The 22049-nt window shown below is 50.2% G+C and overlaps 2 protein-coding genes across 3 annotated transcripts in view; one reads left to right on the forward strand and one right to left on the reverse strand.

The window, feature by feature from the left end:
• Sez6l (seizure related 6 homolog like) overlaps nt 1–22049 on the forward strand; it is a 156893-nt gene that overhangs the window by 117251 nt on the left and 17593 nt on the right. For both annotated transcript variants that reach the window (NM_001415749.1, NM_001415748.1), the window contains exons 10-11: nt 14623–14819; nt 19542–19736. In NM_001415749.1, coding sequence (NP_001402678.1) covers nt 14623–14819; nt 19542–19736 — 392 coding nt within the window. The remainder of the gene's footprint in view (nt 1–14622; nt 14820–19541; nt 19737–22049) is intronic.
• Nucleotides 7908–10232, reverse strand: Ccdc121l2 (coiled-coil domain containing 121 like 2). The gene has a single exon (XM_008769357.4). The coding sequence runs from the start codon at nt 10024–10026 to the stop codon at nt 8650–8652; it is 1377 nt and encodes a 458-aa protein (XP_008767579.1). The 5' UTR covers nt 10027–10232; the 3' UTR covers nt 7908–8649.

Consider the following 22049-nt stretch of genomic DNA (forward strand, 5'->3'; position numbering starts at 1 on the left):
GAGTCTGGCCATCTTGTTCAATTACAATGGTCTCCAATTCCACCTAATCTCATGCAAATGGCATAATTTTGTTTTTCTTTGTGTCTGAACACAACTTGCTACGCAGACATGGCCACGTTCTCCTCACCCATGTGTCTGCCCGCAGATGCCTGAGCTAGCCACATCACCTGGCCGTTGTGAGTTGCCACAGGCCTACATGTGTCTGCTCCCAGTGAAAGGCTGACTTACTTCCTGTGGAGACTGCCCTGAGAACTGCTTGTGGTCCTACTCTCTACCTTCAGGTTCCAGAGACCCCCTCCCCCACACGCCAATTGCCAACAAGATATCCTAGTGCGGACCCCCTCCTGCCATGACAAAGTGTTGCCAGAGTCCGTGTCAGTCTGTGTTGTCATTCATGTTCTCGACAGCAGCCACGCAGACTCTGGCGAAACGAACTTCTAATTTGTCTGTCCTTTTTGACTAAGGGCGCTACACACTTTCTCATCTTTATGGGTCTGTGTTGGCTTTTAGGAACCTGTCTGTCCGGTTCATTTGCTCATTGATTTATAGGGTGATTGGAGACTGTTTACTTTTTCATGGTCTCTGTAGACAGTAGCTATCGATCCTTTGATGTGGGGTTGGCAATTGTCACTCCAAGCTGTCATTTCTTAGCCCTGCTGGTAGCTTCTCTTGCTTTCGAATTCCCTGCAATCTCGTCTCTTGATTCTTGCTGCTGCTGAGCTGGACTCCCTCGGAAATCCCTCTGTGTGCCGGTATCTTGGAGTGTTTCCTTAAATTTCCTCTAACGGTTGTAATTTCGGGTATTAAAGTGACTTTTTTGATCCATGTCGAATGCATTTTTTCCGGAGAGCGGAATAGATCCGTGTCTGCTATGTTACACGTTTCCCTGGCACCTTCTGTTGAAAATATTCTCTCTCTCTCTCTCTCTCTCTCTCTCTCTCTCTCTCTCTCTCTCTCTCTTTCTCTCTCTCTCTCTCCTCCAGTGTCTGATTTGGGCACCCTGTCGAAAATCACATGGCTGTCACTGTGTGGGTTCACTTCTGGGTCCTCTATTTTTTCCCTCAGGTCTATGAGAAAGGGCCAGTCATGGAGGTCATCTTGGGGCTCCTCTGAACTGAAGCTTCAGAGAGAAAACTCCGTTCTAAAGCGGTGTGGGGTCTGGGAAGACATCTCGGCCAGGCTTGCCTCACAAGCATGAGGACCTGAGTTCAAAGCTCCTGCACTCATGTAAATGACAGATGGGTGTGGCACTGGACATCAATCCCTGTCTTCTACATGCACACACATACATGGGCATGTGCACCCATGGAACATGCATGCACAAGGATGTGCACACGAGTTGTTGCCTCCTGCTCTTGTGATGAGTTACAAGCATACAGTTCTGCTTATGGGAACACCGACCCATGGAAGCTATCAGGCAAACTCCCCAAGCTGCCTCAGAGAAGGATTGACTCCTAGCTTCTTGTTTCTAAGGGTTCTTGTCCCACCCAGCATCAAGCTCCACCCAGTAAGTTGTTGAGGATAACCCCCACCCCGATTTCTACTTATCTTGGCCTCCTCTCTTTGCAAGCCTCCCACGTGTGCAGTTTTGCCCCGCATCAAACCATCCACCTCCGTGGGCGCCTCACTTGGCTAAGGGTGGAGGGAAAATGGAATCTCTCTCATCTGCCCTGCTGCGCACCAAACACTCAATTAACCTTCAGCTTAGCACCAGATCAGTTTTGTGTCCATCTCAAAGCCTGCACATGACAGAGAGGCTCAAACCATCAACTCAGAGTCCTTCCCCACAGTCAAGCCAGGGCAGCAGCATCAGGTGGAGAATCGCAAAGAACTGGTGCCCTCTCTCCTTGTTACACAGGCAGATGAACCGCGTGTTGGCACCCCAGTTTCCCTCCTCAAAGCATTTTGGGGCTACTCTGTACAGATGTTAGGAAGGAGCTGATGGGAGAAGGGACCCCCAGCCCTGTAGGGCCAGACAGTGATGGCAGGAAGGGAGAGACACTAGTAGGGCATCCCAGAGACAGAGATCGGGGGCTGAGGGAAGCCTCAGTTGGCTGTGGTCAAGCTTCTGTGGGTCTCCAGTGTGTGAACCCTTCCCTCTTACTGGCTCTTTCCTCACACCTCCTAATAGAGAAAGTTATATCACCAAGGAGCTGGGCAGGCAGCTCCGTGGGGAAGGTGCTTGCTGCTTGAGATCTGAGTTCAAGACCGAAGCAGTTACATAAAGCCAGGTGTGGTACCATGCTTCTGTAATCCCACTGCAAGACAGGAGGCAGAGACATACCAGTTATCTGGGCTGTGCCCACAATCTTCTCAGCTCCTCGGAAGGTCGCTCCTCTGACTCCACCTTCTGCCACACACAGCTGGACTTCTAGGCTTCAGCTAGCCCCATTCCATTGCTGCTGCTCTTGGTGGTCATCCCATGGTACTGGCATCTCCAAAAATGCTTGGTCCCTGCTGCAACTGGGCTGTGCTTCACCAACAGCCTCGCCACGGCTCTCTTCAGGGATTCCAAACCTGCCACACAGTGCCAAGCCTCAGCTGCTCTCCAGGACCCTTTCACACCTTCAAAACCAGTACTGCCTGTGTGACTCTTCCAGCACCAAGTTCAGCTGCCGGCACAAGGTACAACATCGGCAGCTTCTGGAACACAGCTTCTGTGTGCTGACCCTGAGGAAACAATTCCCGGGAGATTTCACCTCAATGATGCTGGCCTCTTCTTATTGACAGCCGATTCTTCACCCGCAGCTGAGCAGCATCCACCCTCCCACTGAAGCAAAGGTTTAACTTTATTTTTTCTTATCTCATGTTAATCAAGCTCCAGCTAGTCAGACACCACAGATGTACAAAACATGCACTAAAGTCTCGGCTCCCATCTTAAACCTCACAAGCCAGGCCTTCTTCGTCTATACTGCCCTTAACCGTCTCATCTTCCAAGCTCCTACAGGACAGCTCACTGAGCTCTCAACACTCGATGGCTTTCCAAGTTCAAGGTTCCAAAGTCCTTCCTCAACTCGTCCCATAACACATGGTCAGGTCCGTCACAGCAATACCCCATTCTCCTGGTGCCAATTTCCGTCTTGGGGTTTCTACTGCTGGGATGAAACACCAGGACCAAAGCAACTTGTGGAGAAAAGGTTTATTTGGCTCACACTTCCATATCATTGTTCATCACTGAAAGAAGTCAAGACGGGAACTCAAGCAAGGCAGGAACTCAAGGGAGGCAGGAGCTGATGCAGAGGCCATGGAGGGTGCTGCTCACTGGCTTGATCTTCATGACTTGCTCAGCCTACTTTCTTATAGAACCCAGAACCACCAGCCCAGGGATGGACACGCCCACAGTGGGCGGGGCCTACCCACCCCATCAATCACTAATTAAGAAAATTCTCTACAGGCTCACATACAGCCTAATTGTATGGAGGAGTTTTCTCAAGTGAGGTTCTTTCCTTTTGGAAAACTTTTAGCTTGTGTCATAAAACCAGCCAGCACAAGGAATAAGAAAACTCTCCATGGGTACCTGGCTAGAGCTCACCTGTATGACATGAGGGTAAAGCACCTAGCTGTATGTTGCCTGTGTCCTGAGAAGTTGAGTAAGGCTGGCCAGAATCAAGCTTCTAGGCATGGCCGAGGTTCTTGGTTACCCTCCGGGTCTGCAGTGAGAAAGAGCCTAAGTTGAACAGAATGACAGGAAGCTCACAAGGTTTGGGGCTGTTGAAAGGATCAGGCCTTTCAGAAACCACTAACTCCATACAGGATAACAGGACAGGCACTGGGAGGGAAGAGCCCACGTGAAGGCTCCCACTTGTGAGCGAATGAAAGCCTTTTTAAATAAGCCTGAAGTAAAAATGGCCTGAAAAAACTCCTTGTGGTGAAGGGAACCCTGGAGACTTGTACCAGGATTCCTGACAGCAGTCCTGCCATACAAGGCAGGATCAGAGAGTCTCTGCAAAGAGGGCCCAAGAGGCCAATGCATGAAGCTATGAAGATGAGGAAGCCTTGTCATGATTGCAGGATACCAGAAGTGCCAAGACCATGGGGGGCATCCACCAAGGAAAGGTGCAGACACAGAGAAGAGGCAGACCAAGAGAGGATGTGGGAGCTGCAGGTGGGAGAGCTGGAGGAGAGGGGGACACCTACGTGTTTATTCCATCCTGAGCCCCAGATGCATGACAGACATGAAGCTGAAGGGTTTGGGGTTTCCCCGGCTAGGCTTCTGTCTTACTCTGGTCTGATCTTTTCCTGTCGTGCCTTCGTTCCTGCTATTTGGAATGACACATCCACTCTGCCATCGTGTGGTAGTCCCACAGAATTTGCCTTTTGACTTGAGGGAGTCACAGCTAAAGGACTGTTTAAAGGCCATTGGCGACTTTGGACGTTGGGTTGGGTGCATTTAGAGCAGAGATGACCATGGACCGATATATGGGCGTCAGGGATGGAATGCTGTGGTGTTGTTGTGAGATGGCTTCTGCAGATCTGCGAATTCGATTACCTAGTTCCCAACTAGGTAGATACTGTGGAACCTTTAGGAAGTGGAGCCTACCTGGAGAAAGTTAGTCACTGGGGAAAGGGGTTCCGGGGTCCAGTTTTGAGATTTTTACAGTCAGCCCCACTTCCTGTCCACCCTCTACTTCCTAAGTGCACATGCAGTATGACGGGATGATTCACATTTGTGCTGCCATGCTACCTGGTCAAGATGGACTGTGTCCCTTGAGGCAAAACCACACACCCACACACTACCATGCTCCCTTGAGTAGCTTCTTGTCAGAATGGGATCACAGCCAACTAATACATCGTGGAAGCCTGGAGGATCTGGGACCTCATTTAACAAAACAGAAAATGGCCAAGACCGAACTCTGGACTTCACTGGGTCACGGACTAAGCAAGTGGGTTACCTTGCGTGGGCTATGTTTTATTATTTTTACAACCCAGTTCCATTGCCAGCTGACTTTCGGGTGCCCTAAAGCTGCATATAAATGGGCTTTCCTCTCTGCTGAAATCAGCCGTTTGACGGATGAATCACAAGCATACATGTGTGTATAATTCATATTTAAATGAGTGTATAAGCTCCAGCATTCTTCTCTATGTTTGCCTGCCTAAATCAGCTCACAAATGCCCCTTGGACAACCTTTCAGGGGCAGGATATCTACATCAGGGTCCAACGCTTGTCTGGAAGGGATAAAGGAAGACAGGTGTTGGCTCATTGTTTCTTCCCATGTACACTGTGGAAGGCAAACTCCAGCTGCATAGTTACAAACCTCATCTACCACCTTCTCCCCATATCCGGGCTCCAGACCAGCCCCTCTCCACCCCCACTTTCCTATCTTTCACAGTGCTTCTAAAATACTTCCAAAACACAGCCCAGATGTCTCACTTGCCAAAATAAACGCACCCAGCCTTGCAAGGTTCACATTGGCTTTGTTACATACTCTTAACAACAATCCATGAAGCAAAGTTAATAGCCACTAAGAAATATAAAATAACCAAGCTAAAATAACGCAGGGTGTCCCCAGACAGCAGAGAACCTCTCTTAAGGAAGGTCCCGACATCTGAACAGACTGCACTATGTTTGCAACAATGTAGAAATTAGGGATGCCACCCTTGCCGGCAGTGAGACCCATTCCCGTGGGTTTGTAACTATTTTCTGACATGTAGGCCTCCAGGTGGCCTCTACCACATTTCTCAGGGACATGGACCTGTGGCCTTTCAGAGAATGGTGTCATCTACGAGTTAAGATCCCAGGCTCCCTGGGCGGTAGTGATGTATGTGCCTTTAACCTCAGCACTTGGAAGGTGGAGGCAGGTTGAGTTCAAGGCCAGCCTGGTCTACAGATCAAGCTCCAGGACAGCCAGGGCTATACAGGGAAATCCTGTCTTGGAAGAGAAAGAGAAAGAAAAAAAAAAGATGCCAGGCTTGTCACAGACAGACCCACTTGCCTTGAGCTGTAGGTCTCCTGTGGTCTACATAGGCGGCTTCTTTCAGTTTCCCTGTCTGCAAAGTGGAAACAGTCCTCCAAAGTGGAGGTAGTGTGAATCCTTCACAGGAAACATTGTTTCTAGGTGAACATTGAAGCTAGGTGTGGAATCAAGAATTGTTCGCAGCTGTCCTGTAGGGCTGGCTACTCTGGTTGAAGGCTCTGAGGACGACAGAGGTCAGTATGAGGGGTGAGAGCCCCAGCATGGGTCACAGAGGTGCTTGGGGCAAGGCCAAGTTGGACAAAACTTGAAGATGTGGTCCATGATGTGTGCAGGGTGCCCGACCTGTCAGTTAACTAGTAACTGTCAGGGCCAAGAAAAATCAGGGTTCGGGCCTCAGCGAATAATCTCTGGTAAAGCATGCCCCCTATACGCCCCTATAGACTCCCATAGGCCCCTATAGGCTCCCATAGGACCAGGCGATAGGGGCCCGTTCTAATGTTGAAACGGGAAAATGTAGTGTTAGGGTCCTACCTTAATTTGGATTATATTGCTGTGGTAGAAGACCAGGACCAAAAGCCAGTTGGGGAGGAAGGGGTTTATTTGGCTCACTTCCACATTATTGTTTGTCACTGAAAGAAGCCAGGGCAGGAACTCAAGCAGGGCAGGAACCTGGAGGCAGGAGCTGATGCAGAGGCCATGGAGAGAGGTGCTTCTTACTGGCTTTTGGTCCTTCGCTGCTCAGCTCTAACCAATGGACACGGCACACACAGCCATAAACGCTCCAGAGGGAGCTGAATGGAGATGGCAGGGGGACAATTGTCCATCAGCTTCAAACACAAGGACTTGGTCACCTGCTGGACCTCATGGCCTCTGGCTGGGGGAGTCAATGTGCCACTGCCTCTTAAACCCTCCAGGTGTCCTGTTCCCAATGAGAAGGACAGCCAACACTGAGACTCTGATCTTAAGTCTTTCCCTGTCACACCTCTACCTTCCACCTTGTGTGCCCTCTGACCCTTGTCTGTGTCCTCTGACCCTTGTCTGTGCCCCTGACCCTTGTCTCTGCCCTCTGACCCTTGTCTCTGCCCTCTGACCCTTGTCTGTGCCCCTGGCCCTTATCTCTGCCCTCTGATCTTTGTCTCTGCCCTCTGATCCTTGTCTCTGCCCTCTGACCCTTGTCTGTGTCCTCTGACCCTTGTCTGTGCCCCTGACCCTTGTCTCTGCCCTCTGATCTTTGTCTCTGCCCTCTGACCCTTGTCTGTGCCCCTGACCTTGTCTGTGCCCCTGACCTTGTCTGTGCCCTCTGACCCTTGTCTCTGCCCTCTGACCTTTGTTTCTGCCCTCTGACCCTCACCATCATGTTTATTTTGAATAATCACAAATACACTTTTGTTTTTTTGTTGTAGGCTGGTGGGTCATGTGATACTGAGTGGTACCTCACCCTGCACTTGTCTCAGCACCTCATGAAGACTTAGCTGAGTGTGGCAGCTTTGGAGAGATTCTAATCAGTCCTGACACCCACCTCTCTCCTCCACACCACCCCAAGGCAGCCTCTCCCAATTGCAGCTGTCTGCCTTGCACATGTCTCAAGATGTAGGTCCCGAATTCCTGTCCCCCAAACGTTTCCAAGTAGCTGAGGGCCCCTGGAGACCTACTATGTTGAATCTGTGGAGTATCCACCTTCCCCTGCACACAGTAGGTGCTTAATAATAATTATGGGAGAGTCAGGTCGAGTCTCCTGAGCTCCAAGAACCCCGGGCATCAAGCATCTATTGCTCCAGCAAGTGCTGGGTGAAGCTTGAGTGAGCAAGTGGAGACTGGCCAGTCCTGCCGGACTTGGACTTTGTGGTCATGTCATAGCTCCAGGCAGGAGTTCAGGCTGGCTCCCCTCCTCTATCCCGTAGCAATCTACATGCAGCCTTAAAGGGTACAAGCAGCTTTTGTTTCAAGTCCTCCGAGGTTTATTTGTTCTACATAAAAAAAAAGAGCTGTGTGTTTGGGTAATGATAAACAGACTTTTATTTTGAATAATCACAGGTAGGCTTTTGTTTTTCAATAGCATTTCATGTGCAAGTGGGCTCGGTGAGCCAAAGGTACATTCAGCAATTCATTTTTAGCGCAGTTATAAATGAGTTCATGCTATTATAGCTAAGTAAAAGTTAAAATTCTACAATGTAAGGCTGAGGCTTTTTGCCTGGAGCAAGGCCCAGGACTCAGAGAGCTGCCTGTATTTTGTCGCATGGGAGCACACGGCCCAAACACGGGGCCATCACGACGCGCAGCTCTGTAAACAGTCTAGCCTCAGCCAGACACAAATGCAAAGAACCCAGTTCCCCAAATGCCACCCTGCACCCACCTAAGACACCATGCTCCTACTGTGAGATGGGCTGACAGTGTGGAAAGTGTCCATTACAAAATGCACCCTGTCGTCCTGAAGGCCACACTAGAGCAGGAATTGAGCACCGAAGTCTGGATTGCAACAGGGAACACAGAAGGTATGGCTTCTGAAGAACAAAGCCTCCCAGTGCTGGGAAGCTTTCGGTTAGGGTGGCCCTTTGGGCTGCTATGTGGGAGCCAAGCCTGAGAGAGGCCAGGCCAGGCCCCCTCGGCCCCTCTGAGAAGCTCAGCTCTCCGTACCCTGGTGCTTTTGTCCTCTGCATCATCAGACACCATTGTCATTCTTTGTGTGGTGGCCCCAGCTTCAGCTCCAGTCAGCTTCCTGGGGCATGGCAGCCCATTACTTAGGATTGGCTTTCGGCCTGGCACCCAGTAGACGGCTCAGTGCTGGGTGCTCCTGCTGCTGTCGGTGGTGCTCCCACTTCTGCCTCCGGTGCTCCCGCTCCTGCCGGCGGTGCTCCCGCTCTTGCCGGTGGTGCTCCCGCCGCTGCAGGCGCTCTCTCCCCCGAGTCAGAGCCTCCAGGTACCACTGCTGCTCTTTCCACTGCTGCTTTTGCCATTCCAGCTTCTCCTTTCTGATCTCCAGTTTGCAGAATTCCTGATCCAGCTGCTGGAGCTGTGTCCGCAGCTGCCTGTTTCGTGCATTGACATCTTGGCAGAAGTCCTCGTGAGCCTGTTTGGCTGCAGTGTCCCAGGCCTTGGTCTTCTTCTTCAGCTCCCTGGTGATGTCCTCTCCAGACTCCAGCAGGTTCATACCCTCCACTTGCTTCTCCAAGGCGGCCCTCTCCCTCAGGAACTGAAAGTGTGCCTCTCGGTCCATGAAGGGGATGTTGGCTACTATGCTAGCGTGCTCTAACTCTAAGGCTTTTATCTCCCGATCCTGGCTCTCCTTTATGTGTGCGATGGGCTCCAGGGCCTGCAGCTTCTTCTTCAAGCTGGCGTCGAGCTTCTTGTTCCGCATCAGCTCCTTCTGGAGGTCTTCCCTCTGTGAGGTGAAGGTGGAGACCAGCTCTTGCCTCCTGTCCTTGATCTCTTGACACTGCTGGATGTAGTCTTTCCACAGGGAGTCGTACTTCTCCTGGGTTTCCTGGTTTTTCTCCTTCAGGTACTCCAGGAAGGGCTTGTTCCCTGCTTCCTCGTAAGCCTTTTCATCCTGGAGCTCCCTAGTATCCCTCAGTAGCACTGCCCTCCGGAACTTAGCCGATTCCTTCTCATGCTCCAACTGATTCATGACCACCACGGTCCTCTTCCTCACTTTCTTCTCCAGTCGTGTCATTGACTCCGGCTTCAGGTAGCTGTTGAGAATGGTCACATGAGGAGACTCTGGAAAGCCTTCTGCGAGGCAGCCAGTGAATTCCTTGGGATCCTCGAGGTCGCCATGGCTGCTCTCCTGATTTTTGAGGCTGATGCTAGCGGAGGAGCAGGAGCTTGTGTCCGTGGGCTTTCTGTCAAGGGAAGGGAGTCCAAGGAAGGATGTGTCCTCTTTCTGTGGCTCCTGTTCTGTGGAGACTAGCTCCGGCCATCTCACCCTGAAGTCACACAAGGCCCTTTTCCTGGTCAGGAAAGTCTTGTATCTGGTTGTCAGGAAAGCAGTGTCTTCATATTGAGCAAGGAACGTAGAGGGTACCGCAACCTTGACCCCTTCTCTCTGGGGGAAGATGGTAGCACGCCTGCCCCTCGTGTCCCAGTTTGGGTAATTTTGACCTCGGGGTTCCATAGTCCCTTCGCCTCCTGAGGGCAGGGCGCTGCCCTTCACAGATTCCACTACCAGGTGCTCAGCACCTTCTGCAGGCTAAGGTAGCCCCAGCCGGCCATCGTCTGGGTCCCTAAGCCACCACTTTCCCTACATTGCCCCAGCTCTAGCACAGCCTACCACCTTTGTCCAAGCCTTGGAACCAAGTGGGTTCTCTGCACAATGATGGCTCGGAATGTGGAATGTCCTGGGAGTCTAATTCTTTGACCTGTGAAGGCCCAGGGAGAGGTGTCTGCTGCCGCGTTCACACCTGCTCGTTTCTGATTCTACTCATTTGGGTCCTCTCCTCCCGTGGGCTAGTTGGGTAAGGGTCCTAGATTCCTTAATTCTTTGCTCTGTTTCCTTTCTGTTTGGTTGGTTTCTGCTCTGATTTTTGTTATCTAGTCCCATCTCCTCGATTTGGGTTTGGGCTGTCCCCATTCCCCCAGGATCTTTGGCTCCACCCTTAAGCCATTTCTTCATGTTCTTTCTGGTGTTTTCACGTAAGCACTTAGGGCTAAAAGCTTCCCTCCCGCGACCGTTTTTGATGTGTCCCAGACACTTCCTTATGTCGGTCTTCATTTCCATTTAATTCTGGGATTTTTTTTTTAATTTCTTTCTTGATTTCTTCTCCAACCCGTTCACTGCTCGGCGACATGTTGTTTAATCTCCAGTTTTTGCACCACTAGAGATTCATCTGTTGTCGATTTTAAGCCTTATCACACCGTGGTCAGATGGAATACACAGATTTGTTGCTGTTTCCCTCGATGCGTAAGGATTTGTTTTCTATCCCGGGGTGTGGTGTGCGTTAGAGAAGCTCCCATTGCCCGCTGAGCAGAACTCGTGTTCTTTGACGTTTTGATGAAATGCCCTATAGATAACAGGCTCGCATAGCACATGATGTCGCAGCGTGCTTACGTTTCTCTGTGTGCTTTTGTTGTCGTTGTTCAGATAACCTGCCTACTGGAGAGAGCGAGGTATTGATCACTGAGTTGGAGTCAATCTGTGTCTTTAAGTCCAACAGGATACTTTTTGTGAAATTAAATGTATACACATTTAGGATTGTAATGTCTTTTGGGTTAATTCCCTTAATTAAAGGAAATGTCTTTCTTTACCTCTTCCCGGGCCCATCTGCTTGGTGTAAGTTTTTTTCACCCTTACACTTTTAAGGTGGTTCCTACCTTTGAAGGTAAGTTTGGTTTCTGGTACATGAGAAGATGCATTTGTTTGGCCAGCCTGTGTCTTTTGATTAAGAAGTTAAAGCTGTTAGTATTTAAAGTTATTATTGAAATGTATATGGTGCTGGGTACGGAGGCACCTCTAATCCCATTGCTCTGGAGGCAGAGACAGACCTTTGTGAGTTCAAGGCCAGCCAGGGCTACATAGTGAGACCTTGGTTGTCTCAAAAAAAAAAAGAAGAAGGAGGAGGAGGAGAGGAGGAGGAGGAAGAGGAGAAGGAGGAGGAGGAGGAGGAGAAGAAGAAAAAGTAGATGAAAGAAAAGTTTGTGTTGATCCTGCCTCTGCTTGTGTGTGAGTGTGTGTGTGTGTGTGAGTATGTGTGTGAGTGTGTGTGGGTGTGTGTATGAGTGTGTGAGTGATGTTTGTGAGTGCGTGTGAGTGTGTGAGTGTGTGAGTGAATGTGTGTGTGTATATGTGCATGAGTGTGGGTATATGTATGTGTGTATGTTTGTGTGTGTAAATGTGTGCATGTGAGTGTATATGTGTTGTACGTAAGTATGTGTGAATGTGTGTGTATGTGAGTATGTGTGTGTATGTGAGTATGTGTGTGTGTGAGCATGTATATGAGTGTGTGAGTGATGTCTGTGTTAGTGTGTGTGTGAACATATGTATGAGTATTGTGAATGTGTGAGTGTGTGTGAATGTGTGTATGTGTGTGAGTTGTATATGTGTGTGCATGTGTGAGTGTGTGTGCATGTGTGAGTGTGTGTGCTTAGTCCTATTTTGTATTTCAACAATTATACTTTTATTTCCTTTCTGTACTGTCTTGGCTGTGCTTATTTCTCTGTTAGGTCCAAAGTATCACTTCCACTATGCACTGCAGAGTTCTTTAGTGGACATGAATTATTTTAGCCTGTTCATAGCATATTGGGAAACTTTTTCTTTTTTCCCTCAACTATGTCAAATAGCTTTTCTAGTAGCCAGGCCTCTGTGATCTTTCAGAACTTGACGTACCAGACCATTCTGGCTTTTAATGTTCCCATTGAGGAATCAGCTGTTAGTCTGGGTTTTCCTTTAAATGTGACTTGTGATTTCCCTCTTGCAGTTCCCAGTGCCCTCTCTTTGTTTTATATTTTTAGTGCTATGCTGTGGGAGTTTCTTTTCCGGCTCCTCTATTTGGTGTTCTGTGTGTTTCTTGTGTCTCTATGGAAGCATCTTTGCTTGGTTTGGGGAAGTTTTCTTCTATGATCTACTGAAAGACGTAGTCGGTTCCATTGGTCTGGAATTCCTCTTCAATATGCCTATGAGTCCGAGACTTTGTGCTTTCCCAGTGCCTTGAATTATCTTCGTGTTTCTATTGAGTGCTTTTAAATCTGTTAATATTTTGCTCCTGTCTAATAATAATTTACTTTATCTTCCAGTCCTGGCATTCTTCCTGCTTACTCCATTCTGCTTATGAAGCTTTCCACTGTGGCTCTGATTGGGTCATTGGGTTTTTCAAATGCGTCTTTACTTCAGCTTGAGCTCTCTTCAGTATTTCCGAATCTTTATTCAATTTGAGTTTTATAATCCTAAATTGTCTTCATTCATTCATTCATTCATTCATTCATTCATTGTGCTTTCCTGGGGATCCACTCGTTGCTAATCTCTCTAAATTCACTGAGCTGTTTGTTTTGCCTAAACCCTTTGCATTCTTCGATGGATTTCATAGCCGTTCTTGTAAACTCTTATGTCCAGGAGTTCATCTAGGTGATTTGTTATTGGGGAACCAGTCTACGGTGGGTCTGTGGCTGGGAGGGGTGCTTGTGACATCCTGTCCTGGCCCTTCATATTGCTTGGGTTTTCTGGTAAGACCTGGACATACAGACTTTCATGGTGGGTTATATGTCTGAGGTGAGATTTAAGGCAGCTTCTGTGGTGGCAAGCTTGGTTTGGGGTTTGCTTGTGGATCTTTCATTTTTGGTTTCTGTTGTCGCCCAAGTTTCTTTCGTTTCCGTCAATCAAACATGAAGAGATGGTAGGAAACCCCCTCAGTTGCTCGGGGACAATTTCGATTGGAGGAAAGGGAGTGACTCCAGTTAAGAAGTGTCCAGGAAAGCAGGCAATGGGACCGATGGTGGGATCTATTTAGGCTTTGGTACCTGAGTTCTGCCAGGGAGTTAGGGATGGTACGGGCGGGGTCTTGGGCACATACCGGGCTAAGCTGGCACATGAGCTGTGAGACCCAAGTTAGGCTTAAGACGTGGGGATGGTGTGGGCAGGCAAGGTTCCAGGAATTTACCAGGATACACAGGAGCACAAACGTGCACCCGATCCCAACCTAGGTTAGAGGCTGGGTGGAATGCAAGCTTCCTAGGGTCTTTGAAACTCACCAGACTGGACCAGTGCACAGGATGTGCAACCTGGGCTGCATTTGAAGTTGGATATGGAATGGGTGGGCTAGCATCCAGTGACACACCAGACTGAACTGGAGCATAGGAAGTATGACCCTTGCTAGGTATGGAGGTTAGACATGGCGCCAGGAAATGGGGTGGGGGGGAGCACTAGGGTCAGGTAGACTCAGCCTGCTAGGCTGGTGTACAGGATGGGCCTGTAAGTTGGGAAGGGCGCAGGAGAGGCTCATGAAGCTGGCCTGGTGCAGAAGATGAGATACTGACCAGGTCCGGTGATTTCAGAGGGTTCAGGTGGGCTAGGATCAGGCAGACTCGGCAGGCTGGGCTTGCACCTGCCCCGTGTGTCAGTAACCTTCACCTCAGTCCTCAGTGTCGGTGGCAAGGCCTTGTCCTGCAGATTCTCGCATCACCCTTGAATTTGGGTAATGGTAACAGGCTGGAGCGCAGCTCCTGCATAATGCACTCACCGTTCCTCACACAAGGGAGAACTCCTGATTCTGAGGAATCATAAGAAGCAGCTCGCCCTTCTCCCTCGAACAGGCAGGCTGTGGTCAGCAGGGCCCAGAGAACCACAGTAATGTCAGGTGACCTCATCACCTTCGCTCAGCTTCTTCTGCGTCAAAGAAAAAAGACCCACGGCACATCCCCAGCACACAGCCCCATGCCCAGCATGCCACTGCACCATCAAACACTGTGGTTGATGGGATAGTGAAACCAGCCGGTTACTGTGCAGGATATGGCTGCACAGACCCAACTGGGGAGAGCCACTTTATAAAGGCACCTTCCAGAACCCATGCGTCTACAGGTCTGCCTGTGGTGTTTATGGGAGGGAGCAATGTGTCCTGGTCCCATTTACTGCCTAGGCCTTTCCAGCCCTGCTTCCTAGCCTGCAGCCTGGCACAGTGCATATCTGAAGGAATTCTGTGTCCCTCGAAAGGTGACACGGCGTTTATGCAGACAGGCAGGAGTCTCCAGTGACCCCCTCCTCCTCTTCTCTCTGCCCATCAAGCCTGAATCTAAGCAACAGCGACATCCTGACCATCTATGACGGAGATGAGGTTGTGCCCCACGTCCTGGGCCAATACTTTGGCAACAGCAGCCCTCAGAAGCTGTACTCCTCCACGCCGGACCTCACCATCCAGTTCCACTCGGATCCTGCTGGCCTCATCTTTGGCAAGGGCCAGGGATTTATCATGAACTATATAGGTAGGTACCCTAACCCATCCATCTTGGTTGTGTCGGAGGAAACGCATGGTGGTTTCCCATGGGTACATCTGTGTGGATGCTGAATCTGTTAGTGCGCAGGCATGGTCATGTGTGGCTGTAGAGGGGTAGGCTCTCGAGTCATGAGGACCAGGGTTTATGTCCTAGCACCATTGTGGAAGTCTGTGTGATCTTGTGAGAGTCAGTGAGCCACTCTGAGCATCTTCTCGTGTGTGTAAAGTGGAAATACTGAGTGGTCTTAGTTAGGGTTGTACTGCAGTGAACAGACACCATGACCAAGGCAACTCTGATAAGGACAACATTTAATTGGAGCTGGCTTACAGGTTCAGAGATTCAGTCCATTATCATCAAGGCGGGGAGCATGGCAGCATCCAGGCAGGCATGATGCAGGAGGAGTTGAGAGTTCTACATCTTCGTCTGAAGGATGCTAGTGGAATACTGGCTTCCAGACAGATAGGGTGAGGGACTTAAAGCCCACACCCACAGTGACACACCTCCTCCAACAAGGCCACACCTCCTCCAACAAGCCACACCCACTTCAGTAAGACCACACCCACTGCAACAGAGCCACACCCACTCCAACAAAGCCACACCTACTCCTCCAACAAGGCCACACCTACTCCTCCAACAAGGCCACACCTCCAAATAGTGCCACTCTCTGGGCCAAACATATCCAAACCATGACACTGAGGAACTGATGAGAGCACTTAGAAAATGTGACCTCCCAGTACTAAGGCATGTTGTATTTTGCCCTCTGCCCTGATGTCACTGCACATACCCACCTCCCTCTGCTGGCACCTTCTCAACCCTCATCTGCTCTCTGTCTCCTGACCTAAAGCCAGCTCTTCCTAAGATACCCTTTCTGCTGAGTTCTTAAACATGGCAGCACCACCTGCCTGTCCTCCTTCACCTGCTTCAAGGCCTGTACGCACAAGCAGGGTGCATCTTCCTTGGTTCCTCAGAGTGACCGATGAACCCTCCATAAAGCAAAGCAAGAAAAACAGCACATGGTCAAGGTTAAGGCCAGTTCACATCTCACTCTCCATCACCATAACCACCATCACCACCACCGCCATCATCACTGTCATCACCATCATCACCACCACCACCACCGCCATCATCATCATCACCACCACCACCACCACCACCATAACCCACAACACCACAACTGCAGTAGCCACCACCATTTACACAACCATAGTCACCAGCCCTTTAGCTCTAACTAGCAGGACATGTATACCACAGCCACAGGACCTATACCCACACCACCATCATCGCCATCATCATCACCACCACCTCTATCAGCATCACCAACAATACCAATAGCAACAGCCACACCCTTTCCTAGCAAGTGGGATGACAGCTTCCCTGCTTTTCCTGTCTTCTTTCCTTGCCTCCCTCCATCCGTACTCCTGCCTTTCGAGACATGTCTCAGATCCACACACATCTCTCTATACCCTTCCACGAACACTCCCTTGGCCCAGTCCACCATCACCCACATCAGTCAGGAAGGTAGGACACCATGACACATTTCTTACCTAGCACCAAAGAGACTTGGGCATCCAGCAGAGCCAACCCTCTCCCAGCCTGGCAGAAGCTGCCCTGGGTCGCAGAGCGTGGCCGGGATTGGTGAATCAGGGTGGAGCCGAAGCTCACACCCAGGTAGCCTGGTTCCCGGCTCTCCATGTCCCCTGTTCTGTGATATTCTTGTTATATGTAGATCTCCTCAAGGTGAGAGGGATGGTTAATGCCTGACCGCTCATGGCCGGGATGGTGGGACACCCTGCACATCCTGATAACAAGGTTAAACTGGTGGTTGTGGTCTGTGCTAGCTCCTCCCGGAAAGTGGCAAGGCATCTTAAATTCAGGATGCAGCAGGGAAACAGAGGGCTCATCCAGCCAAGCCCCTGATTTCTATACCACAGAGCTCCTTGGGATGAATGAAGGTTTCCCATGCTTCGCCTGGGAGATTTCTGGCCTCTTTCTAACACCGACTTTCCTGTCTGCCCTTCTCTAAGTTGACAAGGTACACCTCTGGCCAGTAGTGACCCCAGGAGACTGGCACGGGCTCCCATAAGGCAGTTACTTTTGTCTTCTCAGCTGGCAAGCAGCCTTCACCCTCATCTGCCTCCCCCACTCACTTCTCTGACTTTCCAAAAGGCTAAGGCAGGCATGCACACTCTCCATCCTGCTTCTTGGACCTGGCTTCCTCCCCCTTCTTATGCTGCAGATGGGATGTTGCTGCTGCAACTCCTGAGATTTTCTCATGGGCGGGGCACAGATGGATGCCCTTCTGATGAGTGCCCTTTGGAGGGAAGGGTTCTGGTGGCTTTGCTCCCATCCGTCTCCAGAGCCTCCCTCTTCCTCTCGGCTGTAAGATGAGGTCATCCCATGGTTCCTCTATGGCCCAGTGCCCGAGCCAATCTTACAGAATGGCATCAGCTAGATGGCAAAGATCTGACTCCATCCAGGGCTGATCAAGGTGACCCCGGCATCTGGCCAGTGTCCTAAAGAAGTGTTCTTGTACACTGAGTGTGAAGCCGTGTGTGCTGTGAAGGTTCAGGGCTGGTCATGCGTGTTACGTGTTCACTCCTCTAGTTAGGGAGTAGTAAATGAACTCTAACCTAAGGGATAATGTCCCCTGCAGTGCTGTACTGAGGACTGAAGGGTTCCACTTGATCCAAAGGCAATCAAATGATTGATTACTGATACCTGCTATGAGCACAAAGTAGGCCCATGGTGCTTGTCTTAGGGTTTTACTACTGGGAGCAGACACCATGACCAAGGCAACTCTTGTAAGGACAACATTTAATTGGGGCTGGCTTACAGTTTCAGAGGTTCAGTCCATTATCATCATGGCAGGAAGCATGGCAGCATCCAGGCAGGCCTGGTGCAGGAGGAGCTGAGAGTTCTACATCTTGATCCCTACCAGGATGTAGAACTCCTGGCTGCAGCAGGAGACTGTGTGCCACCATAGGCGTAGCTTGAGCATAGGAGACCTCAAAGCCCCGCCTCCAATAGTGACACACTTCCTCCAACAAGAACATGCCTCCTCCAAGTAGGCCACAGTTCCTAAGAGTGCCACTCCCTGTAGCCAAGCATTCAAATACAGAAGTCCACGGAAGACAAACCTATTCAAACCATTACAGCACAGCATGTTTGATACTTCTGGGCATTTATTTTGCCCAGAGATTGGTTAGATCCTGGTGCTATATGGCCATGAACATGAAGTCATTAATTCAGATTCCTAGTGCCTGCCAAGGCCTTCACAGACCCATAATCAAATACACAGAGGTTCATACATCTTATCAGGCCTGCGTTAACCGCCATTTGGCTGTGCCATGTGGAATGGACAGTGTCATGATCCTTGACCTCATTCTGCAGTTGAAGACGGTGAAGCCAAATGTGTGTCTCAAAGATGACTGGAGCTGTACCTCTTCTTTAAAAGAGAGGAAGGGCTAGCCTGGGCTCTGGCTTGCATGAATCCCTAAGAGCCAGGCAGGGTGGGATATGCTCTTAATCCTAGCACTCAGGAAATGGATGTGTGTGGATCTCTGTGAGTTCAAGACCACCCTGGTCAAACAAGGCTTTATGGTGAGATCCTATCTTTTTTAAAAGGGGGTGGGGGAGACTCATGAAGCTCTGGGTTCTATCCCAAAACTTCATAAATGACTCCCAGCATTTGGGAAGAGGAAGGTTAGAAATTTAAGGACATCTTCAGATAGGCAGTGAATTCAGGCTGACAGAAGACTTCCTGAAAGTGGAAGAAAATGAAGAGGCGAGGGAAGAAGGGGGAGGGGAGAGACAGAGACAGATCAAGACGAAGCAGAGAGAGTTGTTTGACTACCAGAACGTCTCCTTGCTTGCAGCAGGGTTAACAAGAGCTTAAGGAGACAGACAGTTTGGGCATCTCCACACCCCTGGGGGAAAACAGAATTTCCATTTCCCTGGTAGCGACCTCTGGAAACTGAATGGTGTGTGTAGGTGACTCAGTCATGCTACCCAGGGAGAGAATGATGTGGAGAAAGTAAAGTCACTCCTGCCACAGAGGGGACAGAGTTCTGCACAGGGGTATGGTACAGCAGCACCCACTGAAGGTCGGATGGCCAAAGCTTTCTGTCTAAATGCCAGAGAAAGCCCACGGCGTCCGTCCCATCTCTCCCTCTCAGTCCACCTTCCAGCACAGGCAGCTGCGTCCCAGACTTAAAAATAGGGCCCCCTGTCCTCCCCTCCAGGCCACTCTAGAAGCAATTTCCCTTGTCCTCTTTCGGCAGACAGCCTGGAGAGGTCCTTTCTCCAAATAAAACTGCAATAACATCCTGGGGGGAGCTTCTACTTCCTGCTCAGGGCAGCTTTCCTTGGGCGGTCAAGAACGCCGCTGTCCTTAGAAGGACACAACACTGGGTCGGGTCTGCTCACTGTACACTCTGACACGAGGACAGTTAAGAGTAAGGTTTGGACTGTCACCTCAGTGACAGGGTTTTGTAGGAGGAAGAGAGGATCCCACCAGTGGATAGCTCAGCGACGCCTTTGAGTGTCCTGGGTTGTGGACAAGGTTCTCCGCTGGCTTGCACTGGCGGTAAGCTGTTGTCCTGCTGTGAACTAATCCTCCTCAGGCTTGGGGGGGGGGGTAGCTGTAAAGCACATGACTCTGAGTCTGAAACCTCTCCTCCCAAACCTAAGGAAGATGTCTTTGTTTTAAAGAGGTGTCACGGAACGACTCCTGCTCAGACTTGCCTGAAATTCAGAACGGCTGGAAAACCACTTCCCACACGGAGCTGGTCAGGGGAGCCCGGATCACATACCAGTGCGACCCTGGCTACGACATCGTGGGGAGTGACACCCTCACCTGCCAGTGGGACCTCAGCTGGAGCAGCGACCCCCCGTTTTGTGAAAAGAGTAAGTCAGCTTTCTTCTCCCTAAGTTGTTGAGTAGAAAAAGCCACCCCCAAGGGCACATGCCACATGGTGTCAACCACATGTTTAAGGTAGGAGCTGGCTTCCTCTCTTGAATATTGGAACCCTGGTTTCTGGTGCCTACAACCTAGTGGAAACGTGAATAAATAAAGTGCATGGGGTGGAGGGTGACAGGGGCAGTGGGGGCTGTAGTAAATGATAGTGTGTCCAGCCTGTGTGGAAGCCATGTTGACTCTTCAAAGCCAAACCCATCCTGCTCCAACTTTACCTCCCTCCTAGGCAACTAGCTTCCTTCCTGCTGACTTTAGGATGCTGCCCCAGGAGTACAGGGCCAGCCATGAGTAGTGGCTATGCTCTTCGTCCTGAAAGGGGGATAAGAAAGGGAGTGCTGCTGGCTTCTCCCTGGTGTCCTACAACAAGGGAAGGAGCTGAGCCTGCAAGCCGCTGGCCTCTCCTCCCAGCATCGAAGTCCCAACCCCAACCCTGTTGCAGGGGATGTCAGGGTGATAGTCTGATATTCCTGTTTCTCATGATCAGAATCAGAACAGCTCAATAATGACATATGTCGGCAGAGGATGAGGGGGATGGGAAGGGATAGGGCAGGAACTGGGCCATGTAAGAAAAAAGACAGCAACCGGGCAACACAGGGAACTCTACTGAAGAGCTGCAGTCAGTCACATGTGCACACACACACACACACACACACACACGAGAACAGGTGTGGAGCCTGCAGCACCTGGCACACTCAGACAGACACAGGCAGGCAGGTAGGTGGGTGAATGGATGGATGGACAGATGGATGAATGGATAGATGGATGGACAGATAGGCAGATGGGTTGATAGGTACAGATGGGCCAGGTCTGTGACATTTCCTGTGTGAGTATTTCTCTGTATCCATGTATAGATGTACACCTATATCTGTGTGTGTGTGTGTGTGTGCGTGCATATGTGCATGTGTGTGGAATAACCCTGGACATGGATATATATGCAGATAAAATGGAGTTGTAGACCATATGTTTAATATACAATGTGTATGATATATACATATACATTATACATATACATACACATGAGGTAAGTAACACAACTGTATGTGGCATATAATATGTCTCTCTATATCTACATAAAACTATATCTAGATGGATGGGTAGACAGACAGATGGACAGATACAGACAGATAGGTACATAGGTGGCTACATGAATAGACAGATAGATAGGACCGACGGATGGGTGGCTAGACAGACAGACAGCTTCAGGTAGAAATAACTGCAAATAGATACTGCATGTGAAGGGATGAGCAAGAAGGGATCCGTGTGAAAGGATGCGTGTGAAGGGATGTGTGTGAAGGGATCTGTGTGAAGGGATGCATGTAAAGGGATGAGCGAGAAGGGATGCGTGTGAAGGGATGCGTGTGAAGGGATGCGTGTGAAGGGATCTGTGTGAAGGGATGTATGTGAAGGGATGCGTGTGAAGGGATGCGTGTGAAGGGATGCATGTGAAGGGATGTATGAGAAAGGATGCGTGTGAAGGGATGCATGTGAAGGGATACGTGTGAAGGGATGCGTGTGAAGGGATGCGTGTGAAGGGATGCGTGTGAAGGGATGTGTGTGAAGGGATGCGTGTGAAGGGATGTGTGTGAAGGGATGCATGTGAAGGGATGTATGAGAAAGGATGCGTGTGAAGGGATGTGTGTGAAGGGATCCGTGTGAAGGGATTCATGAGCATCAACTGTCCATGGCGGCTCTGACTAGGATGGTGGACACTGTTCACATCACTCAGGTGTTCACTTCCTTCCTTTTTAATTAGTTTACTGTTTCCCTTTTATCTGTATTGATTTTTTAATTAAACTGTAATTGATGCTTGTTTTCTAGTGTCAGGCATCACAGAGAGAAGAGGGGCAACCCTCACTCGGTTCCCTCCACTCTGGACATTGTTCAGAATTTCATGGAATGGAAGCTCAAACTGAGCTGTCCCCTTTCCACCATGCTCCCCACCTGTGCTCCCCCTCTTCCATGCTCCCACCATGCTCACCCTCCTCACAGTGCCCCCACCCATGCTCACCCTCCTCACAGAGCTCCCCACCCAGGCTCACCCTCCTTACAGTGTTCCCCACCCATGCTCACCCTCCTCACAGAGCTCCCCACCCATGCTCACCCTCCTCACAGAGCTCCCCACCCATGCTCACCCTCCTTACAGAGCTCCCCACCCATGCTCACCCTCCTCACAGTGCTTTCTGCCCATGCTTACCCTCCTCACAGAGCTCCCCACCCAGGCTCACCCTTCTCACAGAGCTCCC

This window comes from Rattus norvegicus, chromosome 12 (assembly GCF_036323735.1).
Source record: "Rattus norvegicus strain BN/NHsdMcwi chromosome 12, GRCr8, whole genome shotgun sequence".
In the NCBI taxonomy this organism is placed as follows: Eukaryota; Metazoa; Chordata; class Mammalia; order Rodentia; family Muridae; genus Rattus; species Rattus norvegicus.

Coding starts and splice junctions, on each gene's coding strand:
- Ccdc121l2 (XM_008769357.4), bottom strand. CDS start 10,026: ATGGAACCCCGAGGTCAAAATTACCCAAACTGGGACACGAGGGGCAGG.